Source organism: Ptychodera flava, chromosome 5 (genome assembly GCF_041260155.1).
Source record: "Ptychodera flava strain L36383 chromosome 5, AS_Pfla_20210202, whole genome shotgun sequence".
Lineage (NCBI taxonomy): Eukaryota > Metazoa > Hemichordata > Enteropneusta > Ptychoderidae > Ptychodera > Ptychodera flava.
Window position 1 is genome coordinate 22,997,746 of NC_091932.1, and position 15,332 is coordinate 23,013,077.

The following is a 15,332-nucleotide window of genomic DNA, read 5'->3' on the forward strand; positions in this document are numbered from 1 at the left end:
TCGATATGTGATTCTGCGTGTAATAAGTGTTTGTGTATGTTGTAGCGAGATAGAAACGTCACTAAGTACATGCATGTATTCGGCGATTCTCTTCAACCTTTATATATATATATATATATATATATAATTACGTGACCAAATATACATATGTGTCGTGAATACATGCGGTAACTCACCGGTTTCCAAAGATTAGCCTTCGCTGTGAATAATTTATGGGCGTGATAAACTTTTGCAAATATAGAGCCGTAGGAGAGGGTGAAGCCTATTGTCAAAGTCCAGGCTCTGATCTGTAAAGAGGACAAAATGGAAGGAAGCACTCTCGTATCAAAGGGTTCTCCGATGAATTATTTAGACTGAGTCATAAGGAGCAGGGATGAGATGTAGTCGTAAGTGGATGGGTTTGCTTTCTTATCTTGCCAGTTTCCTTATCTTGTTAGTTTTCATGAAATAAAGATGAAATTTCTTTCCTCTAGGGAAAATTTATGAATTGAACTTTCTGTACTTGGGGGAGATATTTTTCAAGCACGCCTCTTTTCAAACCGTCTCACTCTATTTCCGATATATGATTTTAATACAAACTTTACAATAAACGTCATGAGATGACGCTTATGCTGAGGGATCTGAACAGACTGATTACTCAGACAGTCGAATCTTTTGCACATGTTCTACAGTTTGAAGGCGTTAATGCATCGTCGTTTGTCTGGTCAATTGATGTGTAAAGCATGAGGTGATAAGACACATTCCGCACGAGATGTATTCAAATTTTGTATGGCTTCAGGTAGAACGCGCCTCGGGGACAGATATTCGGACTCTCAAACTTTTACAGTTCCTTTCTGATATAGCACTTGTGGGGGTTCATTTTAAAGCTCTTGGCGTAAGAAAACTTTTCACTGGCTTAGATTTTTGAAATTAGAAAACTCCATTTTTCTCTTTAAAGTTAACACAAGGATGGCGGCCATTTTGAATTTCAAATATCGGTAAATCTTGGGTTATTTGTTTCTCTAGTACCAAAATTTTCATGGTGACCCCTGATTTTTATTCTTTATTTTGAAAGAGAACAGTCGAAAGATTTCTTAAGGAAAATTTGAGCAAAAGTTTAAGACTTTTACTTTCGAGGTGCATACTACCATAATCAATAGAGGTACACAAATCATAGCACGACAAGAACAGCGCCAATGGCAACAACAACGGCGATTCTTGTAACAGCAACGAGGACGACAAAGCATTAGCAAGCATGTAAATCACAACAAAATGATGTCGAAACGACGACAACGAAGATGATTACGAAAATGATGAATAGGCTGGAGATATCAGCGGTGATGAGGAGGAGGGGGAGAAGGACGAGTAAGGAGGGACGACGACAATGAGGACGGCAGCGACGACGATGATGATTGTGATACTAATGATGATGATAATAATCATGATGTTGATAATGATGATTTATTATAATGATGACAATATGCATGAAGATGATGGGGTGAGGAGTAGGAAAGTACGACGATAAGACGGATGATGATGATGATGATGATGATGATGATGATGATGATGATGATGATGATGATGATGATGATGATGATGGTGATGGTGGTGGTGGTGGTGGTGGTGATGATGATGATGATGATGATGATGATGATGATGATGATGATGATGGTGGTGGTGGTGATGATGATGATGATGATGATGATGATGATGATGATGATGATGATGATGATGATGATGATGATGATGATGATGATGATGATGATGATGATGATGATGGTGATGGTGGTGGTGATGATGATGATGATGATGATGATTATGATTGTGGTGGTGGTGTTGTGATATGATGATGATGATGATGATTATGATGATGATGATGATGATGATGATGATGATGATGATGATGATGATGATGATGATGATGATGACGACGACGGCGGTGGTGGTGGTGTTGGTGGTGCAGGTGATAATTATTACATTCTTAACATCACCGATGAAACTATGTATCTGACTGAGTAGAAATTAGCATCACCCTAATAGCAAGTAACAGACCAAGCAGAGATGCGTAAACAATTCGCTCACTGTGCACATTTTCGTCAGGAAATCCTGTCCGACCATTCCAGCATCCAGTCCTAATATTCCAACGGTGATGTACACTATCATAATTCCCAGTATCAGGACGACAAGATAACCGGGGGCAGCTTTGCTTATGCATCTGGAAAAAATGTAAGTTTACGAGGTAAACTTTAGCGGGGTGTCCGTCTGTACCAAACATAGATGGACCACAGCTACTTCTTGCTGTCTGCAATAGCTTTTAGCTGGTGCTGAGGAGGAAACTACATGATTTTGCGATGCACTGTGGGTAAAAAATCGACTTCTCACCGCAGAAAGAATTTTAGATAGCGATCCATAAATAAAATCGCTTTCATCGCAAAACAGTCTGTTTGTTCGTGAAACTATATGCATCTTTTCAACTTTTTTAGGCATTTCTGGAGTAAAATTCCTGTAAAACCTTAAATTTTACTATTGATCCTTGCTTTTTGCAAACATTTTTTGTTGATGGAGAACCAAGTTACATCCTACACAAGAGGACACACGGACAATTCGCGAATGATGATTGGTCATAGAATTTACATAGACTACGAAAGGACTAACTGAGCTTTTGGACACAGCAATAAAACAACAGGAAAATATCGTGTATTATTTGCACTTTACAGAACGCCTGTTACGATGAGGTTTCTACGTTTACATGAAATGATGATTTACCATAAAATAAAAAAAGTCTAAAGGGACAATAGCTGTATTGTTTGAGATCTGTTCGTTATTTTTGTTGAGTAGGACAGATATAATTACATATTCATTTATTCATTATTCATTTCCCTAAGTCATGTCGAAATACAAATGTTAGCCTACCACGACCACTGGTTGCAATCTTCGCTATCATTTTTTATTATTTCATCAATATGACGAAATTACCCGGCTAAGTGTCTCTTAGTAAACATTTCAAAGAAAATGGACAAATACGAAAAAAATCTTACGATCGCCTCCAGTAACGAAGGGTGAAGATTAGTAAAGCTAACGCCAGCAGTACCCCGACGCCGGCCAGAGAAGCGAATATAATGATGTAGAGCACAGGTATCCGTTGATACTCTTCCACAATCGTTGTGGCGTCTTTTGGAGGTTGCCCACCTGCAACGCAACGTTGGCAGATGACGTCACAGTTAACGACTGATAAATTATGACGTCTCAAATAGTCACGGAGATGAACATGCCAATGATTGGATAATTTGTTTCTTGCGAATTCTCAAGTAAGGAATATGTTCTTCATATTCCGGCAACAAAATGATCCTTTATTGTGTACGACATTACTAGCATGGGCTAATGTGCGGCGTCCCTGAAGCTTTTCTCCAATTGGTTGGATAAAACTTATCGCTCTCATTGAATTCTTTTTCCAAATAGCTAATAAGGTAGACAACAGCCCTATTTCAAGACTCCTTAAGTTGCTGTCAATAAATGACAATCTACTAATCGGATATGACCTTCTGAGCTGCTGCAAATTGCCAGACTAGTATGGTGGAGGGTGTTAGGTTGAACAAAGTGGGATGTGCGATGTAACACTATACTGTATGGTGTCATTATTGGGAGGAACGGCTCCTAAACTGTTTATGATGACGTCAATCAGTGGCGAAATGTCGTCACTGTAAGTGACGTTGTCCTATTCATGACTTGATTGCCATAGAAACACACAAAAGACGATTGGCAAAAATGTCAAAAACCTCGAAGTGTGCCTTCTCGCTGGGCTTTCGCTTTTTCATACAAAAATTAGCATACCTTCCCGGGAAGATAATAAATCCCAATAAAACCGACGTGTACGATATGATTAATGGTGAGCGTAACCTCACAGCGCCGTCACGCCAGGTGTTTTTCAGTTTGCAAATCTTAGTAACCGTCAGCACATTAAAATGATTTTAAATGATGGCTTTCCTGCTTTGTTCTCCCTGTAAGCAGGCTTACGGTTTTATTTTGTAGAAAAATTCATTAAGGGACCGATCAACATGTATGATCCCCGAACATTTTGAATCACAGCAAATACATGTAGCGTCCAAGGTCAAAGACCCTGTCTTGCACGAATTATGAACGAGATCACTGGTGGGTGCTCCACACTAAAAATTGACATTTCAATGGATTGTATCACACAGAGTGAAATATAAATTATGCAGTGTTTGGAGGCATCGCATAAATTTACCTTTCCATTTCACGGGCTGGCTTCCCATATCCCATCGGAGCTTCGTTTCCATTGTTTCCATTTGCGGAAAATAAATGCCGACAACAACCTCTTCTCCATCTGGTTTCAAAACATTTTCGTCTGTTATTGCATTGCCATATCCACCAATGCATTCATCCATCAAGAATTATCTGTTCGTCTGTCTGTCTGTCTGTCTGGCCATCTATCTATCTATCTATCTATCTATCTATCTATCTATCTATCTATCTATCTATCTATCTATCTATCTTTCTGACTGACTGACTGACTGACTGCTCGACTGTCTGTCTGTCTGTCTGTCTGTCTGTCTGTCTCTCAATCTAGTCTGTCTGTTTTGTCTACCTTTCAACCTATACAAATCTTTCTGTCTGTTCCCCTGTTTGTTTGCATTATGATTGTTTCTGTCTCTGGCTATTGGTTTCCGTTGAGGGTTTGTCTTCTATTAGTTTATAACAATAAGCGTGGTCTACATATAAATGGTACCTTGTAATTGTTCAATATTGATAAGTCCTTCTCGATCCCCAGTCTCTGTGAAACTCACTGGACCCTGTCAGGAGAAGATCATTACAATCCTATTTATTTCAGACCAATCTCGATGTTGGATGCGCATAAGCAAATTTTAGTCGTCCTTAAACCACCGTGCTGACTTAATCCAAAAAATCTAGCAACGTATTGATATAATGATTGTAATTTCAAAAGAAGACAACAGATAGAAACGCCTTATAATCTTCTTAACACTTCAGTTAATCCCGATCCCGGGCCTTTTCGTGCCGGGGTTTAATTAGACACTGAGGCTACTACCGACATTTTAATCTACCTTAGGACATTGCTTTGTGCATCAAAGCGTGGTTGATTCATTTTTGTACATTACGCATTCTAGCCTCTGACGTCAGAACCTCTGTTACACCTGTCGCGACAAGGTTATATCCACCACGCTAACAAACTTGCCAAACTACCAGAACACACTCGATGAATCTAGCGTCATTGTCGAGTACACGACCACTCACTGTAGGATAGCTCTGACTCACCGATACTCCATCAAACTCTAACTCATCCAGAATGTCTGTAAAGATATCCCTCATTACGGTGTCTCCATACGTGAAGTCCTCCAAAGATCGATTGGTCATGTTCGGATCTGAAAACGAACAGACAAGCCATCAAACACGTCAGTGGGAGCTCCCAAGGATACAACGTCGGCTCCGGTTAACGGTAGAATGTGCCTCGGCAACATATATTCGAACACTCAAATTTTTTCACAACTGTTCTGGTCTACTGCTTTTGGAAGTTCATTTTAGTGCTTTCGGAGTAAGAGCAATTTTCACCGTCTTAACTTTTCGAAAATATATCCAACCCACCATGGAGTTGATGTATGGATGGCGGCCATTGTCAATTTCAAATAGGCTATCGGTAAAAAGCAGGGCATTAGTTTTTCTAGTACAAAGCTTTGATCGTGTGACCCCTGGTTTTGATTTGGTGAAAAAACAGTTGAGAGTTTCATTGAGGAAGTTTAGCAAAAGTTTAAGTCTTTTACTTTCGAGGCGCATACGACCTTAATTTTCCTTTCAGAGAATTCGCTTGAATTTTCGAATCACCATCGATATTGTTGAGTGTGTGGTACAACGAAATGGGAAGTTGGGGCGCAACAACAGAATAAGGAACGAGTATTATTTATGGTCAGGGCGGACATCAATGTAACACAACGAATGATAAACTTCTTCCAATCTTTGCCGTGCCTCGCCTTGTGATACCTTGCTTCATCAATAGAGCTGTTTCTGACTCAAAAAAATATACGCCACAAGATATAGTATATCACAAATCCTTATTGTTTCATTACACGCCTGGTCGACATGGGTTTACTATTTTCAATCAAACATTGACGGTTGCCGTCCTCGGATCACGTAGAAAATTTTGAAAGGAAATCGATTTGTTCAGAAGGAAACAATAAAATATAGTGAGCTGGCATGATATACGAAAATTGAAACACTGACCAAGGATATAGTGGGACTTTTGGTAGCTATCTGAATGAAAAGTCATAGAAGTGACGTACGGTTTTGTAGAACCTCCATGGATTTATTGAGCGTGGCGGCAATGCTCCATACAGCGTCGTAGCAATAAGCGCCCATGGCGTCAGCAGCCGTCTCAGATATGTCCAGGGATCTCAAACGCTCCTTGTACAACGATTGATACTCGTATGGCGTCTGCAGAGACAGGGAAAAAACACCCATTTGAAATTAAAGCGTAAATAAACCTCTATATCCGACCGGCAATAGTCGTTCTCATAGTAAAGGCATTTGAAAAAAAATGACAGGCAGGAGTGGAGTGTGAACAATCGATGTGATAATGAAATGCGTCACCATATTAATAAGGGAACGAAGTAATTAAATAATCAGTAATCAATAAATACATAATATGTAACAACAACAACAACAACAACAACAACAACATCATCATCATCATCATCATCATCATCATCATCATCATCATCATCATCATCATCATCATCATCATCATCATCATCATCATCATCATCACAGCATATGGTGCAGGTAGGTTTAACGCCTGAGGCACACTAAGGGGACCGATGTCATACCGTACCCCGTCGGTCTGTTTGTGTGCCAGTCAGTCAGTCTGTGTGTTTGTCCGTCTGTAGACCAAATTTGTGGAGCTCATATCTAAAAAAAAGAACTATTGAACCAAATGTAACCAGCTTCATTATGAGAAATGTTTGGATGATTATCTAGAACTGAGAAGAATTTTATAGATTTGACTGCAGAATTATGAAAAAATATATATTTCAAAAATGTCCATTTATGACAGAGTTATTTCTATGAAAATTGGTATATATGTTGGTTGGGAAATTCATATAAAAATTGCTGAAATTAGCATAACATTTGCATATTTGTTAAAAAAATTTGGGGGACATTTTTTGGTAAAAGTTTTCTCTTCAGGAACGACTTGTCTGATAGCTCTTGTTTTGGATTTTGGTTGTTTTAGGGTGACCTGATTAACATATATCCAAATGATTAAGACATTTAATTATGTAAACATAGGGCCTAATTTTGTCTTTTTTTGTCAAAAAATAATATTTTTCAGAACTGCTTGAATTATAGCTTTGAAAGGTATTAATTGTTTCCTAAGAGTGATTTTACTTGATTTGTGAAGATTATAATGACATGTGCACATGCAAATTTAGAGCAGATTTCTCTTTCTTTTGTTAGAACATCATATTTTCGTAAAATGCTAGTCCAACCCAACAGCTTTTCAAAATTTAGTTTACAGGCTCCTAGGCATATCGACTTTGCCTATTGTGCAAATGATGATGAAATATCACAATTGCTGTATGTTTTGTGAAAAAAATAAAGATATGCCTATTTCAGTTATTACCATATTTGATTCTTGAGGTGCCATGGACTGGTTATGTTCTAGAAAAGAATCTTTTTCGATTACATGATGTTGTTTTTTTTTCACAGCCATATGACACCGTGAGTCATGAAAATCTTACTTTGATTCAATTGCAGTGACTGACCTTATGACTCGAAAGTATATCATTTATCTTTTGATAAAAGTTTGTAATTTGCTGAACTGCGTTTTATCGGGCGACGTTAAACTGGGTCCAAGAATCACCAACTATACCGATCATTCATCAGTGATCTTTTGAATCAAACTCACGTATCCCGATGTCGTTGTACGGTTGCCATAGATACTCAAGTCTATGTTCTCCGTTGCTATGTAACCGTCAATGGCTTGAAAGAGCTGCTCGGGCGTGCAGTCGATATTGTCATCTTCCTTTGTCCACCAATGGTAGCTGTACCAGCCGAGAAGGATCCACGCATAGTGTTTCCCGTACATTTTCTGTTTGTAGACCTATGGTGAAAAACATACACAGTCCAGCGAAACAACCAAACACTGACAATACGTCTTGTATAAAACAGTTCTCAGTTTGCCAGTGATTAAGACAAATGAATATCGCTGCAGTAAAGGATGCGTTGTATAGATTGGCCGAGTCAACATCATCTTTCAGCATCATCTTTGCATTCATAGTTTCTCAACTTTGAATTTTATTCCCTCAATTCCAGGAGTGATTTTCATATAGAATTCGGACTCCAAAAATGTTAATTCTTTGCCGGTTCATAGCAAGCGTTAACTCGTATTCTGAATCACGTGTTCACTATCATTTCTTTGTAATAAGGCGCGTTAAATAAAATTCTTTGTTTGCCGTCCGCGCGCTGGTAGGTTTGAAGAGAAAATTAAGAAAACAAACAATGTTAACACTATTACAAAGCAAAATATTATTTTTAACCAAAATAAACCAAATAAATAATGAGCTTATTTTAATACACTTGTGTTTTTGTCTGTGTTTGTTTTTTCCCTGGCTGGCTGATAGGTTTTTCAAAAATCCAAGGACGGCAAACAAAGAATTTCCTTAAAATGGCCTAATTGTAAATAAAATTTCCTTACAGAGATGACACAGAGGACAGCGATCACTTTGGTTTTTAAAAACAACCAGAGGTAATTAGCGAAACTTGAACTGTGACAGAGAACAGTAACTTTTAAAATAATGCAATTTTTCTTCGAGTCATGATAATCACTTTATTCACAATACCGCTATGTTACTGATATAAGATTCTTCGCTGTACCTCAGATTATAACTTCATGTACCCGTCTCATGTAAGTTCAGACGGCATACAAAACTGGTCCCGGAAAACTTAATCCTTTGAACAAATTCATGCCGTGAAGAGACGTTCATTACATTGTAAGGTGCTGCCAACGAACAATACACTTTTAAAGGGGTCCTTACTATGATAAGATATATTGTACATGACAAGTAATGTGAAGTGACTAATTTTAAGTCAAGAGGGTAATTAATTAGCTGTTCATAATTTGCCCTCCCAATGAAAATTTTTCGAATTACCCTACAGCACTCAAACTTCATTTTTACCCGCTCCCCACACATTTTGCCTGTTTCCCCTCCCCACTGTGAATGTTTGAAGCTCCCCTGCCCTGTAGCGAAAAAAACTTGCCGATTTCCCCTGCCGTGGAAAAAATTCCCCTCAAATTTTGTCATTCCATTTCCAGCTACCCTACCCTGTGATGAAAAAAAACTGTCGATTTTCCCCTACCCTGAGAAAAAATTTAACATTCCCATGCAGACACATACTGCAGTGGCCTTGTATTTGGTTTCCATCTCGCAGTACATAGGTTGAGATGTGGGGTCAATCGATAGGCTAAGTAGTCTGCGTAACCTTTAAAAGGTATAAGTACTTGCCCTGTGTCCCCATGCCCGGAAACGCCATGGCTGAAATTCCCCTGTCCCCGTTTTAAAAGTAGCTTCCCCTCTCCTCGTTTTTCGCCAAACCCTGTCCCCAGGACAATCAACCAATATCTGCCCTGCCCGACAAAAAAACTAAAATTTCCTCCCCTGCCACCTAAAAATATGTCCCCTGCCCGAGTAAAAATTAAAATTTCCCCTGCCCTCAAAAATTGCTTCCGGAATAGCCTTTTCAATGAATAGCTCCGTTGGCTGCACCTGCATTGTCACTCGGTAGTATGTAGTGTCAGATTTCGATCGTTTGGTTCACCGAGAGTTTCGGCAGATCCCCCATTACACATTCATAGCCCGTGGTACCCTTTTATACGAATGAACGTGCTCAAGTGTGCCCCAATTCTGATTGTGGTCGATAATGAGCTGTGTGTGCACATGAATAACATGTGAATTAAGTTTTGGTCACATTTACTCGCTTTTGAAGAAATCATCATGTGAAAACCGCCATGATGGGGAAACATATAATTTTCTTTCTGGAAAACTAAGACGATGACAATTTTTCTTACTGCAAAAGCTTTAAAATGAACCCCTACAAGCAGTAGTCCAAAAACGTATTGTGAAGGTTTGAGAGTCTGAATATCTGTCCCCGAGGCGCATTCTACCTTAAATGTGCTTGATACTTGCCTCACAGAAAACGCGTCTAGCCATATCCTCGTAGAAATTTCCCAATATGATCCTGGCATTTTTCTCCTAAAAAGAGAGAGCGTAAGTTAGGTGAATGACATTTACAATATAGCGTAAAAAAGTCACGCACATTGTAACGGAAATGGTTTATCCCGCACAAAGGTTAATGAACTTAGCGGTCACTGATACCAGTAAAATAATTAATTAAAACAACAAGATCTCAATTGTAAGTCAATATGCATACAAACGATATTTGAGACAAACGCTCAATAATGCTAATTACGTGTTACGAGGATGTTTACGGAAGTCTGGATGAAAACAAGAATATTATATTAATGACAACATGTCAATTTAAGATCATGACTTGTATTGATGTTTATGATTGGATGTATCATTTTATCTTTAATTCATGTCTGTCGTATGATCAAAGCCACGCCTTAAAGATAACGTTTAAATTCCCATTCTCAAACAATACTACGAATATAGTTGTTTTGAGGATAGTTGCTAGAGAGGACAGCGGACCCAAGACATTTAGACTATGGGAGAAGCGTATCTTGGGCGATGGCAACTGTCAAGCTTGTCTATACGGAGAAATAAAGTCTATGTAGTACCAACGAACTGAACGTCTCGTTTACACTGAAGATGCCCAGGTACCTCTCAGCAGGCCAACGCGAGTCCACCAAACACACTCTCCACAAAAAGAACGAATAGTAACAACATTTAAATATCTAAATCTGTGAACGTTTTTACCCTTGAGGCGATTATTTCTGATTTAAGCCATCTGAAAAGATAGCAACTCGCCCAGTCAGGGAAAAAACGAGCAGTTGCCATGGTTTCAGACCTAATGCCGTATAATTGAGAAAAAAATCATCTTTCCAATCGTGAGGCGCATGATTTTCCCTAAAGCACTTCACGTGGAATTACACTGATGCCGAGGGAAAAAAACAAACTGATTCTTTGATTTACTCGCATAATCTGTTAAACTGGTTTCGTTCAACGCAAACGTACTAACCAGACTAGAAAAGAGATAAAGTGGCAAGCGATTATATTTAAAATCGGAAAAATACATGCGCTCGGATATTTCAAATAGACTGTCAGGGACAATATTATTGAATTTTTCTACTGTATAACCGTTGTTTAATTATGTTCAGTTTTACCAGGAAGTGAATTTGTCATTTCGCAAGAGGTCGCGAAGATTACTTGACATGGACAGAATTTGTGTTCATCACCACCAGCATGAGGAGTCATCAGGGTTAGGTTGTAGGGCACACATTGTACTAAGGGCCCGGAGAAAACCAGTTTAGTTTTACTAAAAATGTATGTGTCAACTAAATTTCGCACTTGCAGGTCATAAATTTATTCCCAATCGAAAGTACTGTTGTTTGAGAATATTTTGATGTATATGTACTTGTATTTAAATACGTGTACAAATAAATAAGTATGATTTTATGCATGTCACACTGTGTTTTTAAAAATTGGCTTCACCGATCCGTCTAATAACATAATGTATGCCTGATAAATGTATGTATCTGGAGACTGGCTGCAGTTTGAAAAACCTTTGTACGAAGCGCTGTGACCTAAACGACTCGATTGCAGAATTTCCATCGATAATTTCCTCAAACGACGCAAAAACTACGAAATAAATAGTATCATAAATTAACACGCCTATGACTTTCACACCAGCCGTGTTTCCATCGTGTTTACGCCACCAAAAAATTCAAGGGTAAGCCATTCAGGAAATTTACAGTTTTCATCTCGCTGAGCAAATATCATAGGACGAACTCTGTACCAGAGCACCCGGGGGACCTTGCGATAGTAGAAATATACAACAATCAGTGCGGGACTGCTGTATGCGCGTGCGCACCGTGACAACAAATCCCACTTTTCGTCCCGGCAAGCCCATAGTGAGAGGATACCAATATCCCACCTTCAGATTCTTGACTTGCTCCGATGGGTCTACTGTAAAACTCTCTGACGTCAGGATGTTAATGCCATGGTCACGTAGTCTTGAACTTAGGTCGTTGATTGTCTGAAATAAACAAATAATAAAGAAAGAAAGAAAGAAAGAAAAAGAAAAAAATATACTAAGTGAAAGGAAATAAGGTTAGCTTTCCTATTTGTAGATTTTCCACCTGTAGTTTAGAGAATGAGTATGATGTTTCTTTTTTGCCATCTCTGAGTCTTTCGATTAATTAAGTGCACTCAAAGTCAATCAATCAATAAAGTGATTTGATTGCTGAGTTGATTTTGAATTAATGAAACACCAAACCAAACAGACGAATAAGATTATAGCAAATTTAAGCGCAACTACTTTTCAGGTTTTGCAATTATCCTGTTTTTATGGGTAATTTGTAATATTGCAACCTTCAGCTATAGGGCACCGAACGCTTATGACAAATTTGAACAAAAAGATCCCATTCTCCAAAAATTAGTTCCTATCGTGTTTATAGAGTTTTGCGTCCACTTGATCTGCATCATAGTAGCTAGATTTGAAACTTTCTAGGCGGTAACTCGATCTTCTCCTCCCGAATGCTGAAACAGCTGGAGATTTTGAAAACTAACCAATGAAAACAGCTCCTTATTCTCATGTAAAGTCGCCACCTTGGTCCATCCATAGTATTTGACGATGTCGAGACGCGCCAGGTTGTAAACTGAATCCGGTGCGTAGGTGCGGTAAAACGAGGGGTAACGTTTTCTGTTCGACAAGGCGGGATTCGAGGCACCGTATGATATCTAGACGAATATAAAGATGATCAAAAAAATACGAACACTTGTACATGGTGTGTTACTTTTAACCCTTTGAGCGCCAAAGTCAATTTTTGTTACCTTTAGAAAATGTACTCCAGTCAATTTTTTTCAAATTTTTGTCAAAATTTTGATAACAAACTGTAGCCAATGAAATGTGATGTCCATTTGGTCCAAAATTATCAAAAAATTACAGAACATTCATAAAAAATTGGTAAAAATTATGCACTAAAATTTTGGTGGGAACAATTACAGCACTCAAAGGGTTAATAACATCTGGTATTGTGAAATCCACAATACCGATTATTCCCTGTTCAAATGCTAATATAATAACAGTAACTGTTATTTACAGTATTTTTCAATCATATTTTTAAGTGTTTAATTTAATGGCAAGATGTTCATTACTCCTTTGTTCATGTTGAAGTTACCAACATCCAATCAAGCGAGTGTATTGTTGATAAACCACGCATATCCGTAGTCTGGACTTATTAAAAGACAGGTACTCTTTGATATGCATTATATTATTGCCAGCTAGTCTTGCGTGAGAGGCCAGTTTTTATAGTTGAGAACGTTGATAGAGGCAGAGTTATGGTCAACAGAATCCACCTTCAAGCCCGTTGACAAACAAAGTAATTAAGAAAGGTGACGTCATAAATTTCTGGTATCTGCCAAAACATATGGTAATGAGCTGACGCCCGCGCACACTTTAACAAATCATAAACATTGGCGTCAGGCACACGAAGGTCTTATTGGGCATTTATCTCATTATGCCCATGGACAACGCTATTTGCGTTCATGGTTTAGCTTCAGAAAAACACGATTAGAACTATTTTTGAATAATTACAAAGCAATAAAAGGTGAAAAAATCTACCCTTTCTTTGTTTTTGCAAGACACAGGCTTTTGTATTTGAAAATGATGACTATAATTTTAGCTGTGTGATAAACAACGTAATCAAAATAATGCAATATTTTCCACCTCCTGCAATTATCCCCAAAATATTTCTCAAATCGTGTTGGAAGTATTTTGTGACATTTATACAAGCAAGCAAGCAAGCAATTCAAATATCAGAATTGCACGTTGCTCTTTAATCAGTCCTGTTGTGTTTTACGAACTTTAGACTCGGCTACAACAAGGAAAATATATTTTGGCAAGTATCATGAATTTGTCTAGTCTATATAAACACATTATAAACACATTATAACACATTGTAAACATATTATCAGGTCACATACCTCCTCGTCCCTAGATGTGAAGACTGCAAATGTGCTGTTAAAGATCACCGGATGTTATCTTTATTCATGTAGCACATGTTCTGCGCTGTGATGTGTTTTTCTCGTTTCTCATTTTAAAGACGCAATAACGGCATTTGCAGTTGTTGATTTTAAAACACTTTGCTAGGTTTTGTCTTTTATAAACATAACACTGTCCCGAGAAACTATTCAAACTGACAGAATATTACAAACGCTCAACGTATCGTTAAAAATGCCCAATTTGCAAGTCAAGAATATGGGGCTACTGTTTTGGGTCAATATTAACTATGTAACAGGTTCTTTGATTTACACGGTGGCATTTATTCCTAGGTTATTTTGCTAACACCATCGTAAATTATCAGTATGACGCATTTTTAGCATTTATGAAATACCCTCCAGGCAGATTGTCTATATGTATTACATTCGACAGTCTAAATCGTCGAGGGAAATTAAACGGATTGCAAAATTTCTCTTTCATCTTTCGAAATGTCATATATAACTAACATGGGCCTTGCAAAGCATACAACGCTATTGCATATGCGACTCCGGACTATTAACGTTATGCTTGAACAAATATGCATATATTGAAATTTGAACGTTAACAGAGTTTGATAGAAGCTTCGAAACTACTTAACAAGCTAAGATGGCGTTTACTGCATGTTGGTGTCTTCCAGCATCCTGTGTCGACAAAAGATAACTGGTAACCCTTTCTCACCTGCAAGAGGTTCCATAGATTCGCTGCCATGGCAACGGGTTGCGCTACACCAGAGCATGCTGGGCCCAGCACCATTACGTAGTCTTTACTGTGATTGATGAATTCAAATAAAACCTTTGTACCGTACCCGGGGTTACACTTCAAGAAACACACAGGAAGAAATGTTTTAGATGTGTTATTATATATATATATATATATATATATATATATATATATATATATATATATATATATATATATATATAATATATATATATATATATAATATATATATATATAGCATATATATATATATGGTGTGTGTGTGTGTATATATATACACATATATTTAATTTAATATATTATCTATATATATATATTATTATATATATATATATATATATATATATATATATATATATATATATAATGACAGATATATGATATATTAA

The 15,332-nt window shown here is 37.7% G+C and overlaps 1 protein-coding gene across 1 annotated transcript in view; it reads right to left on the minus strand.

Moving 5' to 3' along the window:
- LOC139133294 (gamma-aminobutyric acid type B receptor subunit 2-like) overlaps positions 1-15,332 on the minus strand; it is a 40,400-nt gene that overhangs the window by 10,962 nt on the left and 14,106 nt on the right. The window contains exons 3-14 of the mRNA XM_070699825.1: positions 14,902-15,039; positions 12,753-12,923; positions 12,118-12,219; positions 10,191-10,256; positions 7,913-8,107; positions 6,291-6,441; positions 5,272-5,378; positions 4,727-4,790; positions 4,226-4,324; positions 3,018-3,168; positions 2,062-2,194; positions 177-287 (exon numbers count right to left, since the gene is read on the minus strand). Coding sequence (XP_070555926.1) covers positions 177-287; positions 2,062-2,194; positions 3,018-3,168; positions 4,226-4,324; positions 4,727-4,790; positions 5,272-5,378; positions 6,291-6,441; positions 7,913-8,107; positions 10,191-10,256; positions 12,118-12,219; positions 12,753-12,923; positions 14,902-15,039 — 1,488 coding nt within the window. The remainder of the gene's footprint in view (positions 1-176; positions 288-2,061; positions 2,195-3,017; positions 3,169-4,225; positions 4,325-4,726; positions 4,791-5,271; positions 5,379-6,290; positions 6,442-7,912; positions 8,108-10,190; positions 10,257-12,117; positions 12,220-12,752; positions 12,924-14,901; positions 15,040-15,332) is intronic.